The following is a 19248-nucleotide window of genomic DNA, read 5'->3' as shown; positions in this document are numbered from 1 at the left end:
GACAAACTTTCTTAGGAGCCACTAAATAGGAACTATTAGCACATGGACCTACTGATCTTTAGGAAGTATGAAGACCCAAATGAGTAACTTGCAATTAACTAAAAGAAACAGTAAAGACTACTGACCTTTTGTCTAGTAACTATTTTAACATAGAACATTATGCTAAATGTTGCCTACAGAGATTATGTTACATGTTGCCTATGGTCAAGTGTTTTGGTCTCCTTTGGTAGAAAGGAAGGAATCAATTATCTGTGACCAAAAAGAAAGGTAGTAGTTGTTTGCTTTGCCTCTTTCAGAAAAATCTTGGCCCTGTTGCTTCCCTAAAGCTCAGAATTGTGTTTTAACTCCTTTAAAGGTATCTACTCTAGTCATTTTTCTGCAGTTGCCCATTCTTCTATAAACTGATTTCAACTTCACAGATAAACTAAAAAATACATTTATAATGACAATGAACTAATTGTGCTCAAGTCCCTGTTACTTATGGCCACGTTACCACAACTAGCAAACACGTGGGAAAAGATTAAAGTATTTTTGGCAGGAGAGCTCTACAAAGGCTCCAGTGATCCCCATGTCTTTGTGTACAATCCCCTCTCTTAGAGAGTATTTTGGACTCACTTAAACACTTCTAATGAACAGAATATGGCAGAAGTGAATGGATGTTACTTCCAAGATTACACAGTAAAATGACCATGACCTCCATCTTATTTATAGTCTCTCACTCTCCTTGGGGAAAGCCAACTGCAAAGTCATGAGGCAGCCTTGTAGGTAGGCCCATGAGGTGAAGGAATGATGTCTGTCAACAACTGACTACTTGAGTTTGTAAATAAATCTCCTGCCTTGGCCCTCCTTGTCCTCCAACCACCTGGTCAAGCTTTCAGGTGAGACTGCAGCACACAGCCTCCCCAGTGGCTTGACTGCAACCATTTGAGAGATTTTTGAGTCAGAGACACCTAGTAAACTGCTCTTGGATTCCTGACCCACCGAAATTATAAAATAACAAGTACTGTTGTTTTATGCCACTCAATTTTTGGATAATTTGCTGTATACCAATAAATAACTAATATAACAGAAAGGAGGAAACTGACTTGACAGGTATTTCATAGACAGTCTCTAAAAATATCTTTTTGTATTGGTATGAATAATTACTAATTTCCCTAGATTTACTATTAAATATGAATTTCTTGAAGGAGAACAACAGTTCTAACCATATATGCACAGCTGGGACTATTTAATTTCACAAGGCCACAGAAACCATTTCTAAAGGTTTTTTAGTTGGTCTTCTATTTAGGATAAACAATTAAGTTCACTTTGATCATACATATTTTCAAATTCTGTTAATTAACAGCATTATATCAACTTCTTTGCAGCTGTACTCCTTGCCTATTTGCTCCCAGAAAATAATCCCTAGCATACAGCTACAAATTCTGGTATTTGTTTCAAATTATGCTTTCAACATAACTTCAAGCATGTTTGTCATAGAAATCTGATTCTATTAATCTATTTTTTTTTCATATTGAGACACTGAGGAATCAAAATAAACACTGTCTATTCCTATCACTGATGGCCCCATCCGAGTATTTATGAGTACCTATTATATAGACAGATATTTCAGGCACCAAGGGATATAACAGTGAACAAAAAAGACAAAAAGTTTGCCCTTTGTGGTAGTTATGTTCTAGTGGGAGAGATGTACAATAACATACTAAACAAGTAAAAATGTGTTGCATATTATATAGTATAAAAACTAAAGAAAAAATAAGCAGAGAATAAGGACACAAGAAATGTTAAGGAAAAGAGAGTTATAATTTAAGATAGGGTAGCCTAAGAAAACTTCACTACAGACTTGACTGAATAAAATGAGGGAGTTTATCATAATGACATGAAGGGGAAGAGTATTCTAGGCAGAGAGAGGAACAAGTATAGAGTTGAGGAGTAAGATGGGAGCAAGTCTGGAAGGCTCAGAGCATAGTGAGAAGTCCAGAGAGGCTGGAATACAAGGAGGAGAGTAGTAGGAAATGAAGTCAAAGAAGTAAAGGGGGGCCATATTATGTATAACCTAGTCAGGACTTGGCTTTATTCTGAATGAGATAGGAAGCCACGGGATTTCTGAGAAAAGGAGTGACTAGAGGGACAAGAGTATAATCAATAGGAAGTTACTGTAATACTCTAGGGGAGAGTTGAAGGGAAACTTGGATCAGGTGGTAGCAGTGAGGGTGAGAGGAAGTAGGTGAGTTCTAAATATATTTTGAAAGTAAAGCCAACAGGATTTCCAAACAGAACAAGTATGAAGTTTTGTTGTTGTTGTTGTTGTATTTGTTTGTTTGTTTAAAGGAATCAAAATGATATGAGTTGCAGTCTGGGCGCCTGGGTGGCTCAGCGGTTAAGCCGCTGCCTTCGGCTCAGGTCATGGTCTCGGGGTCCTGGGATCGAGTCCCACATCGGGCTCTCTGCTCAGCAGGGAGCCTGCTTCCCTCTCTCTCTCTTTGCCTGCCTCTCTGCCTACTTGTGATCTCTGTCTGTCAAATAAACAAATAAAATCTTAAAAAAAAAAAAAAAAAGAGTTGCAGTCTGAGTACCTGGAAGAATGGAACTCTCACTAAGATGGAAAAGACAGTGAGAAGGGTTAGTTTACAGAAAGAAACAGAAGTGCTAAGTTTGAGACAGGTTAAGTTTGAAATATCCGTTAGCCATCCAACTCAAACCATCAAGTAGGCAACTGGACATACAAACCTGTATAGAGAAAGGTTCAGGTTGGCAAGAAACAGTATAAATTACAGTATGTGTGACAGGTAGGGTATAAGAACTGAATGACTAATCACAGGAAACTAAAAATGCGACAGAGGGGCGCCTGGGTGGCTCAGTGGGTTAAGCCGCTGCCTTCGGCTCAGGTCATGATCTCAGAGTCCTGGGATCGAGTCCCGCATCGGGCTCTCTGCTGAGCAGAGAGCCTGCTTCCCTCTCTCTCTCTCTCTCTGCCTGCCTCTCCATCTACTTGTGATTTCTCTCTGTCAAATAAATAAATAAAATCTTTAAAAAAAAAAAAATAAAAAAAAAATAAAAAAAAAATAAAAAAAATAAAAATGCGACAGAAAAAAAGAACAGGCACCAGAAAACATACATTATAATGGAACAACAGAACTAAGAATTAAGCTGAAACACTCTAAATAAAAGTGGAAATAAAATTAAAAAAAAAATACACAAGACTTCAGAAACCTTCCCCAGAATGTTGCAGATACAGAGACAGTAAACTGTAATACAAATTAAATTACCCTCCCAGAGTTGCCTGTAAGTAATGCCAATGGGAAATGGGATATAAGTAATTGAAGATATATATTAATTTTACCAAGTAACTTATAACACTTGTATGCATGGCTAAATGGCATACTACACTTCTTACTTTTACGGCTTTTAGGACCTGGGCCTAATTTGTACAGCTCCATGTTGTATAATACATGAATAAAGACAATATGAAATTATTGATGGGGGAACACTCTACTAAAGTATCTTGTAAAGTTTAAAAAATAAAAAGCTAGCCACTCTTCTCAGCTTTTGTTAGAGAACCAAAATATTACATGAAACTCAAAGAATCCCAGAACTTTTCCTCAGCTTCTTCAAAGAAAGACCATTAAAGATATGATAGAAACATTTTCTCTAACTGAATAACACCATATTTGTCATTATCCCTTCAACAATGTCCACACAGCCATTTCAACAGTCTTTTTCTCCTATACACAGATTCTCTGTTTGGGCACAAAGTATGGGGTGAAAGTGATAAAACAACATGCCTAGAATTGTTCTATTTATTATTAATTAGTATGCTAACAACTATTTTAACTAAAAGCATGAAATATAGCCATTACCTAAATCTTTACTGAATTTAGTTGACAAACCTCAGAGAAAGAGCATTATTCAAAAGTGGGATTTTACTTAATGTACTTCTAAATACTTGCCACACCATCTATAATTAGCATAAAACTTGCCGTCAAAACTTGCCGTCTTTCAGAAGTATAAATGAATAGGTAGAAGTTCATAATCACACCCTTCATCCTCGGAAAACCTTTAGTCCTAAGCAATTCAGGACAGATGGCCACTTTGTAACACAGAAACAATACTATAAGAACTATTAAGCCTGATTCCACTGCACAGCACCTCCCCCTTAACATACATATGGATTTGACTCAAGTCATCTTTTGAGCTTAAGCCAAATCACAGCTTTGCTACAACTTGAAAATAAAGTTTCAAAAAAAAAAAAAAAAGTTTCAGGCTAGTTGCTCCTCTTCCCCCAACATAGTTAATCAAGTTGTGTTGACAGAAGCAATCCTTCTGCAGCTGGCTCTCAGAAGCCACAATTTGGAAGGAGGATTATATAAAACACCCCAAGAGTGCTCTATTTAGTGTTATCTTTGGCCCTTGAAGTAAGAGTCTTCAGTGAGAGATCTAAAACACAGCAGAGATTTGTTTGTTCTTCCTACAGGAGTCCTTTTTCTACACTCAGCTGAACTTTTTATATTCTTGCAATCAACTGCAAAACACACATTGTGTACATTTTATCCCTGGGTTTTATAGGAGATATTTTACAGAAATATTTTTTCTAGGAACTAGAGCTTATCACTGTTAGATAGAGATTATTAATTGGTCTGCCAGGCAGTTATTTTAAAATAACCTAATCAGACTTTTGATTCAGCAAATGCACTTCTACAGATGTACACTAAAGTGATCACCCAAAATATTTAAAAAGATGTGTCCACAGATATTTATCACATCACTTAGAGTAATCCAAAAGAGTATTCTATTATTAAATAATACATTCATACAATGTACTATGTAGCCATTGAAGTTTTTTTCCCACTGACTGAACATCATTATGTGCTGACTTTTAAAATAGGTTAAAAAAAAGTTTTTATGACTCCACTTTTATAAAATTTCATATGTAAGACATATACATATGAAGAAACTTAGTAAAAAGGCCACCAAAATACTAAAAGTGGTTGCCTCTAGAAGGCAGAACTTCATTTATTATATTCTTCTATATTGTTTAAATATGCCCCCATTGGTATGCATTATTTTTACAGTTAAAAAAATTAAATCCATTTGCATTTTGGAAAAAATGAAAACATTTTTAAAGTGATCTTTTCAATCTACATGAATTACTTAGTGTAATGATATAATCTATAATAAAATACAGTGAAAAATATATTTTAAGACTCCAACTTGAAATCCTCAAAAAATAAAAAAATGTTAACATTTCAAAGATAGCACCATATATTACTCACTGTCTCTTGAACTTCAGCAACTTCTGAATATGGCAAGATCTAAAAAAAAAACAAATTTTCTCAGGAGTGATTTAATGTCAAATACTTGAATCTGAATTTAGAAAGCACCCAGTGTATAAATGAATTGAGAGTTGCATTAATCTTTTAAGAAGTAGCCCCCCCCCCCAAAAAGTGCAACAATATGTTTACACTGGAAACCAAATCCTTTTAAAAACAACAACAAAAAACTCTGAGGCTTTGGGAAATTCCAGTCAATCTGCCAATCTGTGAAGTCCTCTCTGCATGTATTTAATTCTATCAGCCTTTTCCCCATGTAAACTTTCTCCTCTTTTGGTTTCTAAAGTACTCTACTCCTCTGCCTTCCCTTTCCTGTTTTCCTGACTCTACTCTTCTCATTCAGTAAGTCAGTGGCCATAACCAGTTCTCAGTCCTCAACTGTTTGTTTATTTCCTCTATCTACTCCTTTTCTGCAGATTGTGTTCATGCTCAAGGTGTATTTATCACCTTTATTCAGAAGATTTCCAAGTCCTACCCCATCTCTAAAACTTCACTCCAAAACATTGCTACCTGTATGTTCAGACATTAGCGCAAAATAACTTCTGGTTCTAAAATCTATAAAAAAAAAGGAAGGGCTCTAAAACCAGGAAAAGTGGTTTTAGAAAGCATCTTTAAGTCAAAAATAGCACTCAATAGCTTCTCTCCGAAACCAGCTTCCATGGCAATTTGCCCAAGTCTTTCAATTGTAGCATCTTTCTCTCACTCAGACAAAAACCCTTAAATCATCTGAGACTCTTTCCCCCCAACATCTCATGAAGCCATTAAGTTCTGATGATATTCACCAAGACAATCTCTACTTCATGTCTACTACTGTCCTTCAATTCTCACTATTACCTAGGCCAGACCCACATCACTTCATTTCTCATCTCCCCTTTCAATAAATGTCCCTGCATTACATTTCACCTCACTCATTCATTTACTCTGCTAGGTACTAGAATTCAAAAACACAATAAAGACATGGTTCCTACTGCCAACAAGATGACCATATATTGAAGACTGTATGTACTGTAATAGCAATTTATATGACATTGAGGTAAGTTATCTTGTTCAACCAATATTACTCCTCCTTTGAGCTAGCACCATCATTATCAAGTCATTGAACTCTGAGATTTTCTTCTCTGTGAATACATAATTATAAATGTTACAACTTTCCAGAATCATTGTGAGGCTTAACAACAGTTTACATGAGTGGTACAGTTTACGTAAGTGTACTTTGTAGATTTTTTTAAAAAGCAATATGCAGACAATAGGATTACTTAGCAGTGCACAAATAACAAAGACTAAGAAAAAACCAAGAACTTCATTTAGCAAATTAATTCCATAAACTATCACACTGGCCATGTTACTCCTCCATTTAAAAACATTTGATAGTACCCATTCTTTAAAAAATAAGTGCCAAACCCGATACTGAAATTTTCTACAGATGGACCAATTATTCATGCCACAGGGTGTTCTGATCCCCCATAAGATAGCTTTGCAATTTACCTAAATTCTCTGTCTAGTAAAATTGATTATGCTCAGAGTGATTTGCAATTCTCTCCCTTTCTTTTTGCTTCCCTGTTCAATAGCTTGAAAGTTCCCTGACCTCAAATTGCCAATTGCCAATTCTGCTATCACAGTTTAAGATAAAACTCTGACTCCCTAATATCAGTTCTTCATCAACATAATTAGTTGTCTCATAGTATTTTCTCTATTGCTATCACAAATGAGAAAAAAAATTTTCATTTAACTTTTCCCTAATATTATAATGGTCTAGTACTCTGCTACCAAATCGAACTTTCTTCAATGATGCTAGTACTCTGCTACCAAATGAACTTTCTTCAATTTTTTCAATGAAATAGTTTATATCTACAATATCCAATAGAGTAGCTACTAACTACATGTAGCTGTTAAATTCTTGAAATGTGGCTACTGAAAACTGAGGCACTGAATTTATTTAATTTAAACATAAGTGGCTATACTATTTAACATTTCAAGTCTAACCAATCTTACCATTCCCAGCTAAACCTCACTGATCATTCTTTAGGACTAGCCATCACAGATCATTCCTTTTCTCAAACTCTCTCCCCTTCCCTAGTTTCCAAGCTATTTTCTCACTTTTTCCTTCTTCCCTCTTGTTGCTTGGCTCCCTTTCCCTTCTGCCCCTGCTCTCCAAGTTGTATCTTAGAATCTCTTTTGTTCCCATTCAACATGCTTTCCTCAGATGATTCCATTGGCTTAATTTTTAAATGGGGTCTATTCACCAACAACTCCTCAAATTAGTTTCCCTCCTAAACCTCTCCTGAGCTTCCACTCCTTAAAGGTTTCCAGTCACCATCCTGCTGCACTCATTCTTCTTATCTCAGATAAAGTATCACATCCTCCGTGAGGGATTTCCTGACCTCCCACACCAGGCAAAAACAAAGGGATACTATATCTGTGTTGTCACTGCACCCTTCTATCAGGTAGAACTGCAGGGGAGAGCCCACAGAGTTCCATGTGCTCTAGAGACAGTGCCACTGCAGCACACCACCATTTTCCTGACTGAGGAGGTGAAAGACACCTAATTCACCTTCCCCACAAACCTCAACACTTACAGCAGAAGCACCACAGCCTGCCTAATTGACCTGCAAGCTCCACAATGGCAATTATCCTTTAGGACTCTGTTCAAAAGTAACTTCATCAAGGGCACCTGCGTGACTCAGTCAGTTAAGCATCTTGACTCTTGATTTCAGCTCAGGTCATCATCTTAGGGTCGTGAGATGGAGCGCCATGTGGGGTTAAGATTCTCTTAAGATTCTGCATAAGATTCTCTCTCTCTCTCCCTCTTTCTCTCTCAGTGCCTGGGTCGCTCAGTTGGTTAAGTGTCTGCCTTGGGCTAAGGTCATGATCTCAGGGTTGTAGGAGTTATGTGTTGGTCTCCCTGCAGCAGGGAGTCTGCTTCTCCCTATCCCTCTACACTCCTGCTCATGTTCTCTCTCTCTCTCTCTCTCCAATAAATGAAATCTTTAAAAAAAAGAAAAAAAGTCTTTCCCTCTGACCCATCCACACTCTTAAAAAAAATAAAAAAGTAACTTCATCAGAAGATTTCCACAGTATTCTCAGAAAATAGCAACACCCATCCCCTAGATTCTCTATCCATCTTACCCTGCTTTATTTTTCATCACAACAATCACCACTTAACAGTATATATTTATGTTGTTGTTGTTTTTTTCTTCCTCCACTAGAATGTTAGCTCTACTGAAGTAGGAACTTAAGTTTGTTTTGGTCACTGTTGTATCCCTTTAGACTAGAACAGAGCCTGGCACTTGGGAGGCAATCAACAAATACTGAATGACAAATGCATGAAGGAAAAAAGAAGGTTTAGTCATTATTATAACTCTAATACCTAGCAAAGAATTTCTTAAATGTAGTTTGCTGAGTTCCTGTTTATGAAATGAATTGGTTTAAATTCTCTAACAGCAAAAAAAAAGTCTTATTCAACTCTGTATTTTCCAAACCTTAACATTCTGCATGCTTCACATAGATACACAAAGAACTAATATGGACTTGAATTCTGAAATCTGAGTTCTAAGCCTAGGTCTCTCAATATTCCCTGGGTAAACCTGAATAAATATCTCGAATTCAGCTTTTTTATTTGCTCACAAGGTCTGTTAAAGTCCTAAAATTCTGTTATAATAACAATTCAACATAGAAAATTACCTCAAAACCTGAGAACATCTTAAGCTGTAATGTAAAGCATATTCATATTTTCTTCCACTTTTAGTCTCTGGCTATCATATGCCCAAAGTCCTTTGTTAGGAATTCCATTATTTCTCTTAAACAATTCTGTCCTTTATAAATAACACTGTTACAGATTTACCACCTGTCTTTGGTAATGAAGCATAAGTTCTATTTCTTCTGGTAATGGTGGTCTCTTGTTACAATGAAAGCAACCTCCTTCATCAAGGACTTCATACACAAGGAAAATTCAAAACTGACTTTGTCGGTTGTAACTAATGTCATGCATCTGGTGAGACTGCTGGTGAAGTCTGTGGTTATGAAACAAGAATTAAATCTTGGCCTTTGACCTCATTAACATTCTCCCCTATATTTGACCTACCCATACTTTGTCACCTGACAAGCATAAAGAAACCATGTAATCACATCACAATCATGCTAGGGATGACAATAAGCTTGTATACAAAAATATTTCAATGTATGATGCTTAATCTTATGACCTACTTAAATAACTCAAGTAAGAGTTTATGTTACTTGGAATTTTATTCTGGTCAATTCCTTACACAGATACATACACCCACATTCTATATTGAATCATGACCAGGATCTGAATTAAGACATAAGGGCTGTATAACAAATAGCCTCTTTCCATCTAGAGTTCAATTTCTAACAAATCACTGATGAGCATATCACGTTGTTCAGTATCAAGCCAGAGGAAAGACTGCTAATATTGGAAACATCAACTTCCATGACTCATAATATCTGTTGGGTCCCCCAATAATGGGTCAATGGTCAAAGGAGCGAGACTGATACAAAGCAAAGGTCAAGCAAAGCTTTATTTCGCACTAAGCATCAAGAATCAAACCAACCATCAAACAGACCAGTCCAGGCCGCCCATTACAGAGAGGGCGACCCCTCCCTGCCTCACAGACTAACTTTTATAAAGTGAAGGCCATATGGTTGGGCCTGGCCCCCCACAGGTGGTGAATGAGATTGTAACACACAGAGAAAGCTGCACAGTCATGCTAGGTCACACATGGGTGGCCAACTGAATTATAATTCACCCCATAGTAGCTATTTGAATTAGCCTATCACCTTAGTCAGAATTGGCGCCCAAAAGGCGGGGCCCACACTCCTTGGTAGGCAGGGAGACAGTATGCAAGCTTTACTGATTGGATGTCTCTACCTGAGCCGACTCATCCCTGTACTCATCCCTGCATTCGGACGTTATCTCCACCTGACCTGACCCTTGTATTTGGGCTCTGCACCTGGGACTGGTTTCCCCGACTTGCTTTTAAGTAAGTTCCTCTGGGGGGGGGGGGGGCAGAGTCAATTTAAGTTTTACTGCATAAACAACAAAATGGCTATTTAACCAGGGTGGGGCTGCTCTGGCTGAATAGGCCCTTACAATATCTACTACACATAAAAATGCAGTTAACAACTGTTCTTCAATTGTATACTGCCTAAATGCCAAAATATTCACTCCAGATAGAAAAATCAAAATTAGTTACAGGGGAACAAAGCTTTGAGTTAAATAAAAATAGATCATGTATCACATACTTTTTCAAGTACACATTATACTAGGTAATGCACACAAAAATTTTAAAAGGCTGTGTCTGACATAGATCAATTTAAAATAAAAATGCTAGCCTTTACATTCAATGACAAGAGAAACAAAATTAGAGTACATGTATTTAAATCCTAACATGACCCACTGATTAGCTATGTGATCTTAGAAAAAATTACTAACTTCCTCAGAGTCTCAGTTTCTTCATCTTTAAAAACAGAGTAAACATCTACCCCACAGTACTACGGAAATTAAATGAGAAAGTATGTGAGACACCGACCTGAGATCAGGACACACAGTAAGTGTGCAAAAATATATTTGTTTATTCTCCATACTAATAAATTAACCCAAATATGGAATTACCTAATTCTAAAAATCTAGTGAAAAAAAGCAAAATCCAAAAGGGACATATTTTCTATTCAGCTACTATTACCCTATAGGTTTTAAATGCCTTCTACCTAGATGACACAACTGCATGCTAACTTATTCCCTGGGCTAACCACCTCTATTTTTATAGTTCTCAACTTTGGCCAAAAATCAACTGGGAGACTTTTAAAGAGTACTAATGTCTGCATCTCACTCTCTGAGACTCTAATTCAAATGAACAGGGGTGCAACATGGGTACTGGGATTTTTCAAGACACCTCAGAGATAGCTCTATAATGTTTAGCTGGTTGTCCCTGCAATATCCCATAATTTTGCAAAATGATTTTCCCAAGTCACAATTCTAAACAGGTTTTGCTCCAAAAAACAAGAACAAAAAAATTCAATAGTCTTACATTACCTTAAAAACAATAATTTCAAACTATAGAAATTCAAGGATCTGTATATTCTGATTCTAACTTGGTTGAGATGCAGTATAGGAAAATAATTAAAGCTTGGCTTATGGAGCCAAATGTATCTCAGTTCTGCCACTTACTAGTTGTATGACCCTGGGCAACTTAATTATTTCTGTGTTCTCTTTTGTTAAATGAGGTATTAAATTAATACCCACATTAAATGAGGGTAAATAATGCTATCTCATAAGGTTATTAGAAAATTATGTAAGTTTACCTGAAAAGCACTAGCAATAGCTTCTGGCACAGAACAGAAATTTAACAAATGTTAGTTGCTATTAATTTCTTATAGTTTTATTTTCTTGGGGTGGGGGGGAGACTTTTTATTTATATATTTGAGAGAGCACGCACAAGCAGAGAGAAGAGGCAGAGGGAGAGGCAGAGGGAGCCCAAGGCAGGACTCAATCCCAGGACCCTGGCTGGCTTCATGACCTGAGCCAAAGGCAGACACTTAACTGACCGAGTCACCCAGGCTAATGTATCTCTAACATGCTAAAATTCTAATCCTTCACATTCTAATCTGAGGTTTGATAGGATACATTTTATTTTCTAAAAAAAATACAAGAAAAAATTTAAGTAAGAGTTAAATGTATGAGCCACCTGAGTGGCTCAGTCTGTTAAGAGATTGCCAGGTCATGATCCTGGGATCCTGGCATAGAGCTCTATATGGGGCCTCCCTGCTCAGTTGGGGAGTCGGTTTCTCCTTCTACCCTTCCCACTGCTTAAGCACTCGCACATGCACTTGCTCTCTCTCTCTCAAATAAATAAAATCTTCAGGAAAAAAAAAAAGGTTAAATGTAGAGCAGTGGCTTTAATGATAATTCTGCTTACAGAAGCACCCACATGTCTTAAAACAGGAGAAACACCAAGTAAAAATGTTCATAAAAAATCTTCAATCCATACTTTTAAAAACTGAATGATTGCATTATTTATGGACATTAAAAGAAATAACAAAATTTGAAACTTGTTTTTCCTCAAGTCTAGTTCAGCAAAACAAATAGCTCTCTATTGGATAACCTATTTACTTGCAAGTTAAGTGCTTAATAGTTCTACTTTTGTTTTTTAAACTATGGGCATGTCACAGCAGCCAAAGGTCTTAATAGGAATGAACTGTTAAAAACAATGCTGCTGTTCTTTTGATTTTTTTAGTCCCCTCTCACTCACCACCATAGCTATTCTACATACAGAGAACACAAAGCCAAAAAGAAAGTAACCAGCTTCTTTTCCAAATGGGAACTGATTTATTTACTAGTTAAATAACTAATACTCTCCCTGAACCTATCTTTACAGACGGATGTATGGCAGGCAACCTTAGACTAGAACAAGTATAGTACCACAGATGGAGAAAAGGCCTGAGGATAGGAGGGAGAGTTGGAAGTTATCTTTCTGTGCCCTTGTTTCTTGGCAATACTGGACAGATCACTGCCCACCCTGTCCTCAGTACCAGGGTAGAACATGATTTAATACCAACTAGAAACATTAAACACCATTTTAAACACTTTGTTTTTAAACTGTAGGTGGCTCAGTAGGTTAATGATCTGATCTTTATCTCAGCTCAGGTTTTGATCTGAGTCATGAGTTCAAGTCCCACACTAGGCTCCACTATTTAAAAATAAATAGAATAGAACAGAACAGAACTGTGCATATGTCCAGCTGCAGTATTGCAGGAAAGGAGGTTGCCACTATCTCTCACTGCTCCTTTCCCCAAATGAGCTAAGTGATTACAACTAGAGAGGCAGCTTGTGACTATGAGCTATGCTCAGAGAAAATACACAGAAAAATCCCCTAAGAAACATAAATATATTGGTGCGAGGGCAAGTGGAAAATGATGAAGCAATGATTTTAAGAGATTCTTCTACTCTACAACATATATTCCCTAGATCAGCTGAAAGAGCCCCTAGGTGCTTTCTTTTCTATCTAGGACAGTATCAATCAGACAAAGCAATGAATATTCCCAAGAGAATATTATTCCCAAGGAAGTAAAAACTCATAAACAAAAATAATTAATATCCTAAGGAGTCCAAATGCTATGAAAGAAAAACTGAAGAGTCTCAACTGGAGAACTAATTAGTGAACCAAACCCATCAAAAACTTAAAATAATGGTAATAAATATGCTCAAAAAGATGAGAGGATATTATAAAAATGAATTATAACCAAACATTCACAGAAAAGCAGCTAGTAATAATGAGTATAAAAAATATTATGATGAAACAAGGTATATAGCAGGATTGACAAGCAAAACAAATATAATAAATAAATTAGTAAGCAGGAAGAGTGATGAAGGAATTCAACAAGGCATAATGAAAAGAAAAGAAGGAAAACACGAGAGATAAAAAACAGAAACAAAAGCGCCACATTCCCCAAAGAGGAGACCCCTTAAATAGGGCACAATGTATTCCAAAAAGTAACAAAATAATAAATCTTAAATGATTTTGAAAATTATAAAAAAATAGATTAATCTGAAAAAATATAAAACACTATAACCATTCCATCAACTTTCACCTGCAGGCATACATACACAGAACAATAGTCCTAACTGTATAAGGACTGGAAAGAAATAAACTATTATTTGCAGATGAATCAGACAAAACATTAAAACTCTTAAAGACAAAATAGGTAAGCATTCAACCAGTATCTGTAAATGTCAAAATGAAAACAGAAACAAAATAAAAACAAAAACTGCTAGCGCTATATTACAATTTTTTAATAGTTAAATTTTATTGTGATTATCACTCCCTCATTCCTGAAGGCCCTGTCATTTCTTCTTTCTACCCTGCCCCCACCCCCATCACCTTCTGGATCCCTCTTTTCATATCAGGTAGCTATAAGTTATTCTTTTTTAAAGTGTTAATTACTAAAGGCTTGAGGAATTTTCAAACTTTGGGCCTCCAGATCCCTTCACTGTCCCAGAAATTACTGAAGACTGCAAAGAACTATTCTTTACTGGGGATTATACCTACTGCTATTTGCCCTATTATAAAGTAAAAATGAGAAACTCACTATTTCAGCCACATAATCAAAAACAACATCAGAAATGACAAGTCAGGTTGACAGTATATACACTTGGCAATGATGTGATGAAATGGCATTTTACTTTTGTGGTCTCTTCCCCAAAACCCATAAGGACCAGAGAAAAACAGACAAATCTCAACTGAAGGACATTGTGCAAAATATCTAACCAGTACTTCTCAAAATTATCAAGGCCATCAAAAACAAGGAAATCACAGTCAAGAGGACCAAAAGGAAACATGACTACTAAATGTAATGTGCTATTCCAGATAGGATACTAGAACAGAAAAGGACAACAGGTAAAAACTAAGGAAATCTGAATTGAGTATGGACTTTAGTTAATAGTGTTATCAACCTAGACTCATTAATTATATCAAATGTACCATAAATGTGTTAATAGTAAGGGAATTTGAGTAAAAAGTATATGGGAACTCTAGAATTTTTTTTCTATGCCTAAAACTATTCTAAAAAATAGAGTTTATTTAAATAAAAAAGCATTGCTTAGGAAAAAACTAAACTAAGGAAACTTGAAAACAAAAGAATACACAAGCACACACTCCATTAGCCAGTAGATTGATGACATCAGCACCTCAGGTAGTCTCTGGAATAGTGCACTGTACACTCATGAGAGAATGAGAAAAGAGGCAAATAACATCGAATACCATTTACTGAAGAAGCTTTCCAAGCATAATGGAAATACCAAAGATTTCTGGCTTAGAATTTTGTCGATGGACTGTGTAAATCACTGGTTATTTTTCTTTTTCAAAGCTAACTCTTGTGCAACTGGGTGGCTCAGTCAATTAAGCATCTGCCTTCAGCTCAGGTCATGATATCAGGGTCCTGGCATCGAGTCCCAAGTCAGGCTCCCTGCTGCTTTTCCCTCTCGCTAGGCTACTCCCCCTGTTCACATTCTCTTTCTCTCAAATAAAATCTCAATTAAAAAAAGCTATTTTCAACTCCCATTAGAGTTGATTAAAGTCCCATTATATATCTGCAAATTTTTTATGTTATATTATTCAAGCTTCTTGAATAATAAGCTTGAATAAGCTTCTAAGAACATTTAACAAGTCAAATAAATGAAACTATAATAAGATAGAATCTAAGTACCCTTACAGTAAGAAATAACTGAGTGGTATTTTCCCACTTGGGAAGTGCAAATATTACAAATACTGAAATACTACTAACTTGTAGTGTTCATAAGTTAAAGATGGTAATAAAGCATAAAGCATATTTGTCAAATTGCTTTATCCTTTTAAAAACTGTCTCCCTTTAGTAGAAGATTCAACAAAGTTGTAAAATGGCAAAATGATTAATAGTTTAAAAGATAAAAGGTGGGCTGGTTCGTGTGAAAGGTAAGGACTAGTCACAGTTATTCTCTCCAGTCCCCATTTGTGTAAGCCAGTTAGGACACTAATTTATACCACCAGTGAATTAACATATCTAGGCAATGATCATCCATGGCTGCTATTATCACAAGAAGAGAGACAGATATTATATGTCTCCGATGGTAATACACAACACCCTCAATAAGTATACTTGTCAAAAAAGAGTCTGAGCAAGTCTAACTCTGACCAACTTGTAAGAAATTTAAGTGACTGAAGAACTCATTAAATAATCACCATGGGGGAAAATCCAGACTGTGGGAAATTTTATAGGATGAACTCTCTTATTTATTTCAATAAACTAAAAAGGAAAAATTAAAAACAGATACGAGAGAGACTTAAAAGATTAAAAAAAGGCCTCAATGACTTATCAACCAACGCCAACCAATTATTTTCTTATTATAAGAAAATAATATTTCTGAGACAATCAGGGAAATTTAAGCATTGATTAGTTATTTGATTAAAGAATTACTTGTTTTTAGGATACTAATGATATCTATGGTTGAAGTTTAAAGAAAAGTCTTTATATTTTAGAGATATTTACAGAAATACTTACAAACAAAATAATTTATCCAGGATTTGCTCCAAAAAAACATGAGATGGGAAGGTGGGACTACAGATGATGCAACACTGACCTGAATTGTTAATTGTTGAGAACAAGTGATAAGCACATGATGATTCACTATACTAGTCCATCTTTTAAAAAATATATTGAAATTTTCCATAATAAAAAGTTCAAGAAAGATAGCACCACTCTTAAATGTGATTAAAATATAAATTCTTATAGTTAGAAGTAAGCTATTAGAAAGAAAGAACTCTTTTAATATAAGAGAGAACAAATATGTAGGTAACAAATTGGTGACTAAAATTTCTAGTTGTTTCATTATTTTACATTAGAAGATCTCTGCAACCTAAGAATTTACATAATTTAGGACCATTCAAAATAATACTTAATGTTACCAAACACTGGGGCAATTCCATGAACTGGCATGGCAAAATACACAAGCTATACAATGTTGCCAAATATTATATATAGTAGCCACATTTCTTAGAATAGGATTTAAAGCTCTTGGTGAAGTCTAGTAACATACCAATTTTACTTTATGAACACCAAATCACAGTAAACATGAAAAAAACCACCTAGTAAATATGTAAAAATAGAAGTTTCAGGAAGCTGGATAATCTCTAGGTCCATGAGAAAGACACTCATTTACTACATTCTAAGAATTACTGAACTAAATCATCTTTGCATTTCCTTACATTTCAGAAATTCTTTGATTCAAAGTACCCCATTTACATCAGAATCTTAAGAAAGATTACTTCAATTGAGAGCGTCTTATAATACAAAAGATTCACGAGTATTTTAAAAACTATGTTCTCTTCTGAAGTCAGTTATATAATTCACTTATAATACAAAAGATTTTTACCTCTAACAGACCTTCTAAAAGAAGGTTTCTTCCAGCAACAGAAATAATATATAAATTATTTTTAAAAAATACAATGAATAGGTGAAAAACCTATTCAGGTTTTGAATTTAAAAAAAAAAAAGCTTCACATAGTCTACCTCAATCTATTAATAAAAATTTAACTCCTACACTTTAAGCATTTCTTAGTGGTTAATTGCTAAAGTGGTCTAAGTTCTGGACTTTTAAAAACTATCATAAGATACATATTAAATGTATACTTGTGTCCTGAAATATAGGAGGTTCCATGTTCAGAGACTCAATTCGTATTTTTTCAATATTTACTAATTAAGACAACACTACCACAAAAACTAAACTATACACAACTGGAATAGTAAATGGGCAAAGGAATTTTTTTAAAAGAAAAAGTAAAGTCGCTTGGGTGGCTCAACGGGTTAAGTGTCCAACTCCTGACTTCAGTTTAGGTCTCGATCTCAGGGTTGTGAGTTCAAGCGCCTGCTGGGTATGGAGCCTACTTAAAAAAAAAAAAGAAGAAGAGAAAAAGAAAAAGTAATCTCCTATGGAAGAAGAATACGAAATTAATGGACACTGACAGTCATACTGAGTCCAAACTTTAACAATCTCACACCAAGACTCCAATAATAGTCTCTTAATATCTTTTACTCTTCCTAATCATTTAATATTTTGCTTCCAGATTCATTGATCTACATAAATATATTCAATGATATACTATGGCTTTCAGATTCAAGTTCAAAATCCCAGGTATGGCACTCAAAACCTACAATTTTGGTCTCTTTCTGCCTCATGAATCATTTTTCCTGTAAATAACACTACCTTCTAATCTACCTTAATTTTTCTAATTCATTTCTCTCTAAAAAAAAAAAAAAAGCCATAAGCAGTTAATTCTCCTCATTTAGCTTTGCCTCTTGTTATCCTCCTTTTCTAGAATACTCTCCTTGCTCATTTTCAATCCTGTACTATTTACCTGTGCTAATCAAAGTGCATGTTCTCTTAAGAAAACCCTTCTAACTACCCCAGTATATAACAACCACCCACTCTTCACAGCTTGTAAATCTTGCCTTGTTTTATGTTCATCAGTTAACACTGAGTAAATCTGTTTTTGCCTTGTCTATCCCATCTCTATTCTTCCCCAAGTAAACCTAATTCAGAATATATTGTATATATCTTGGCATCCCCTTCACCAGGCATAGTACTTTGTACAGAGGCAGCAATTTTTAAAAGTCTACTAATATCTTAAAAACTAGTACCTGCGATCATTTTTAAAAACAAACACTACAAACTCATGTTGACACACTACTTCATATTTTCAAAGAACTTTCTGGTTTCTCTTGATCACACTGACGCTATCAAGTACTCAGAAGGAATATTCTTGCCTATATGTTTTTTATTGAAGTAGAGTATTTGCCTCAATATTTTAGGAAGAAAAACTGAGATTCTGAGAAAGTATAAAGCCAAAATTACTGAATAGCCTAGGGCTTTTTTCCAATGTGTATTACTGCCTCTCCTGCCTTCTAATTATTTATCTTTATGGACAGAAAGCTTAATACAGCTAGGTATATCAATAATAATAGTAATAGCTTTTATTTACTGGATGCTTATAATGTCTGTGGCTTTATAATAGGCACTTTACAGATATATTATTACAATCAAAACTCAAAACAGGGAAGCCTGGGTGGCTCAATCAGTTAAACATCTGCTTTTGGCTCAGGTCAGGATCCCAGGCTCCTGGGATCAGGTCTGGCATTGGGCTTCCTACTCAGCAGGGAACCTGCTTCCCCCTCTGCCTGTGGCTCCTCCTGCTTGTGCTCTCTCACCCTTTCTCTCTCTGACAAATCAATAAAATCTTAAAAAACAAAACAAAACCTCAAAACAATTCTGGAAGGTAGATATTACTATTAACTTTATATAACCGATGAAGAAACTGAAAGCCTAGAGAATTTAATTAACTACCCAGGTCATACAACTAAGCAACAAAGCTTA

General features: G+C 35.6%; 1 protein-coding gene across 9 annotated transcripts in view; it reads right to left on the bottom strand.

The window, feature by feature from the left end:
* The window catches only part of OSBPL8 (oxysterol binding protein like 8), a 154415-nt gene that overhangs the window by 90543 nt on the left and 44624 nt on the right, over positions 1-19248 (bottom strand). For 5 of the 9 annotated variants that reach the window (XM_059402420.1, XM_059402419.1, XM_059402421.1 and 2 more), the window contains one exon: positions 5274-5312. The exons of the other annotated variants lie outside the window; for them this stretch is intronic. In XM_059402420.1, the coding sequence (XP_059258403.1) occupies positions 5274-5312 (39 nt within the window). Of the gene's footprint in view, positions 1-5273; positions 5313-19248 lie in introns of those variants that run through there. 9 annotated transcript variants of the gene reach the window in all.

This window comes from Mustela nigripes, chromosome 6, assembly GCF_022355385.1.
Source record: "Mustela nigripes isolate SB6536 chromosome 6, MUSNIG.SB6536, whole genome shotgun sequence".
Taxonomy (NCBI): domain Eukaryota; kingdom Metazoa; phylum Chordata; class Mammalia; order Carnivora; family Mustelidae; genus Mustela; species Mustela nigripes.
Note: the sequence above shows the minus strand (reverse complement) of the source record. Positions and strands in the feature narration are given on the sequence as shown.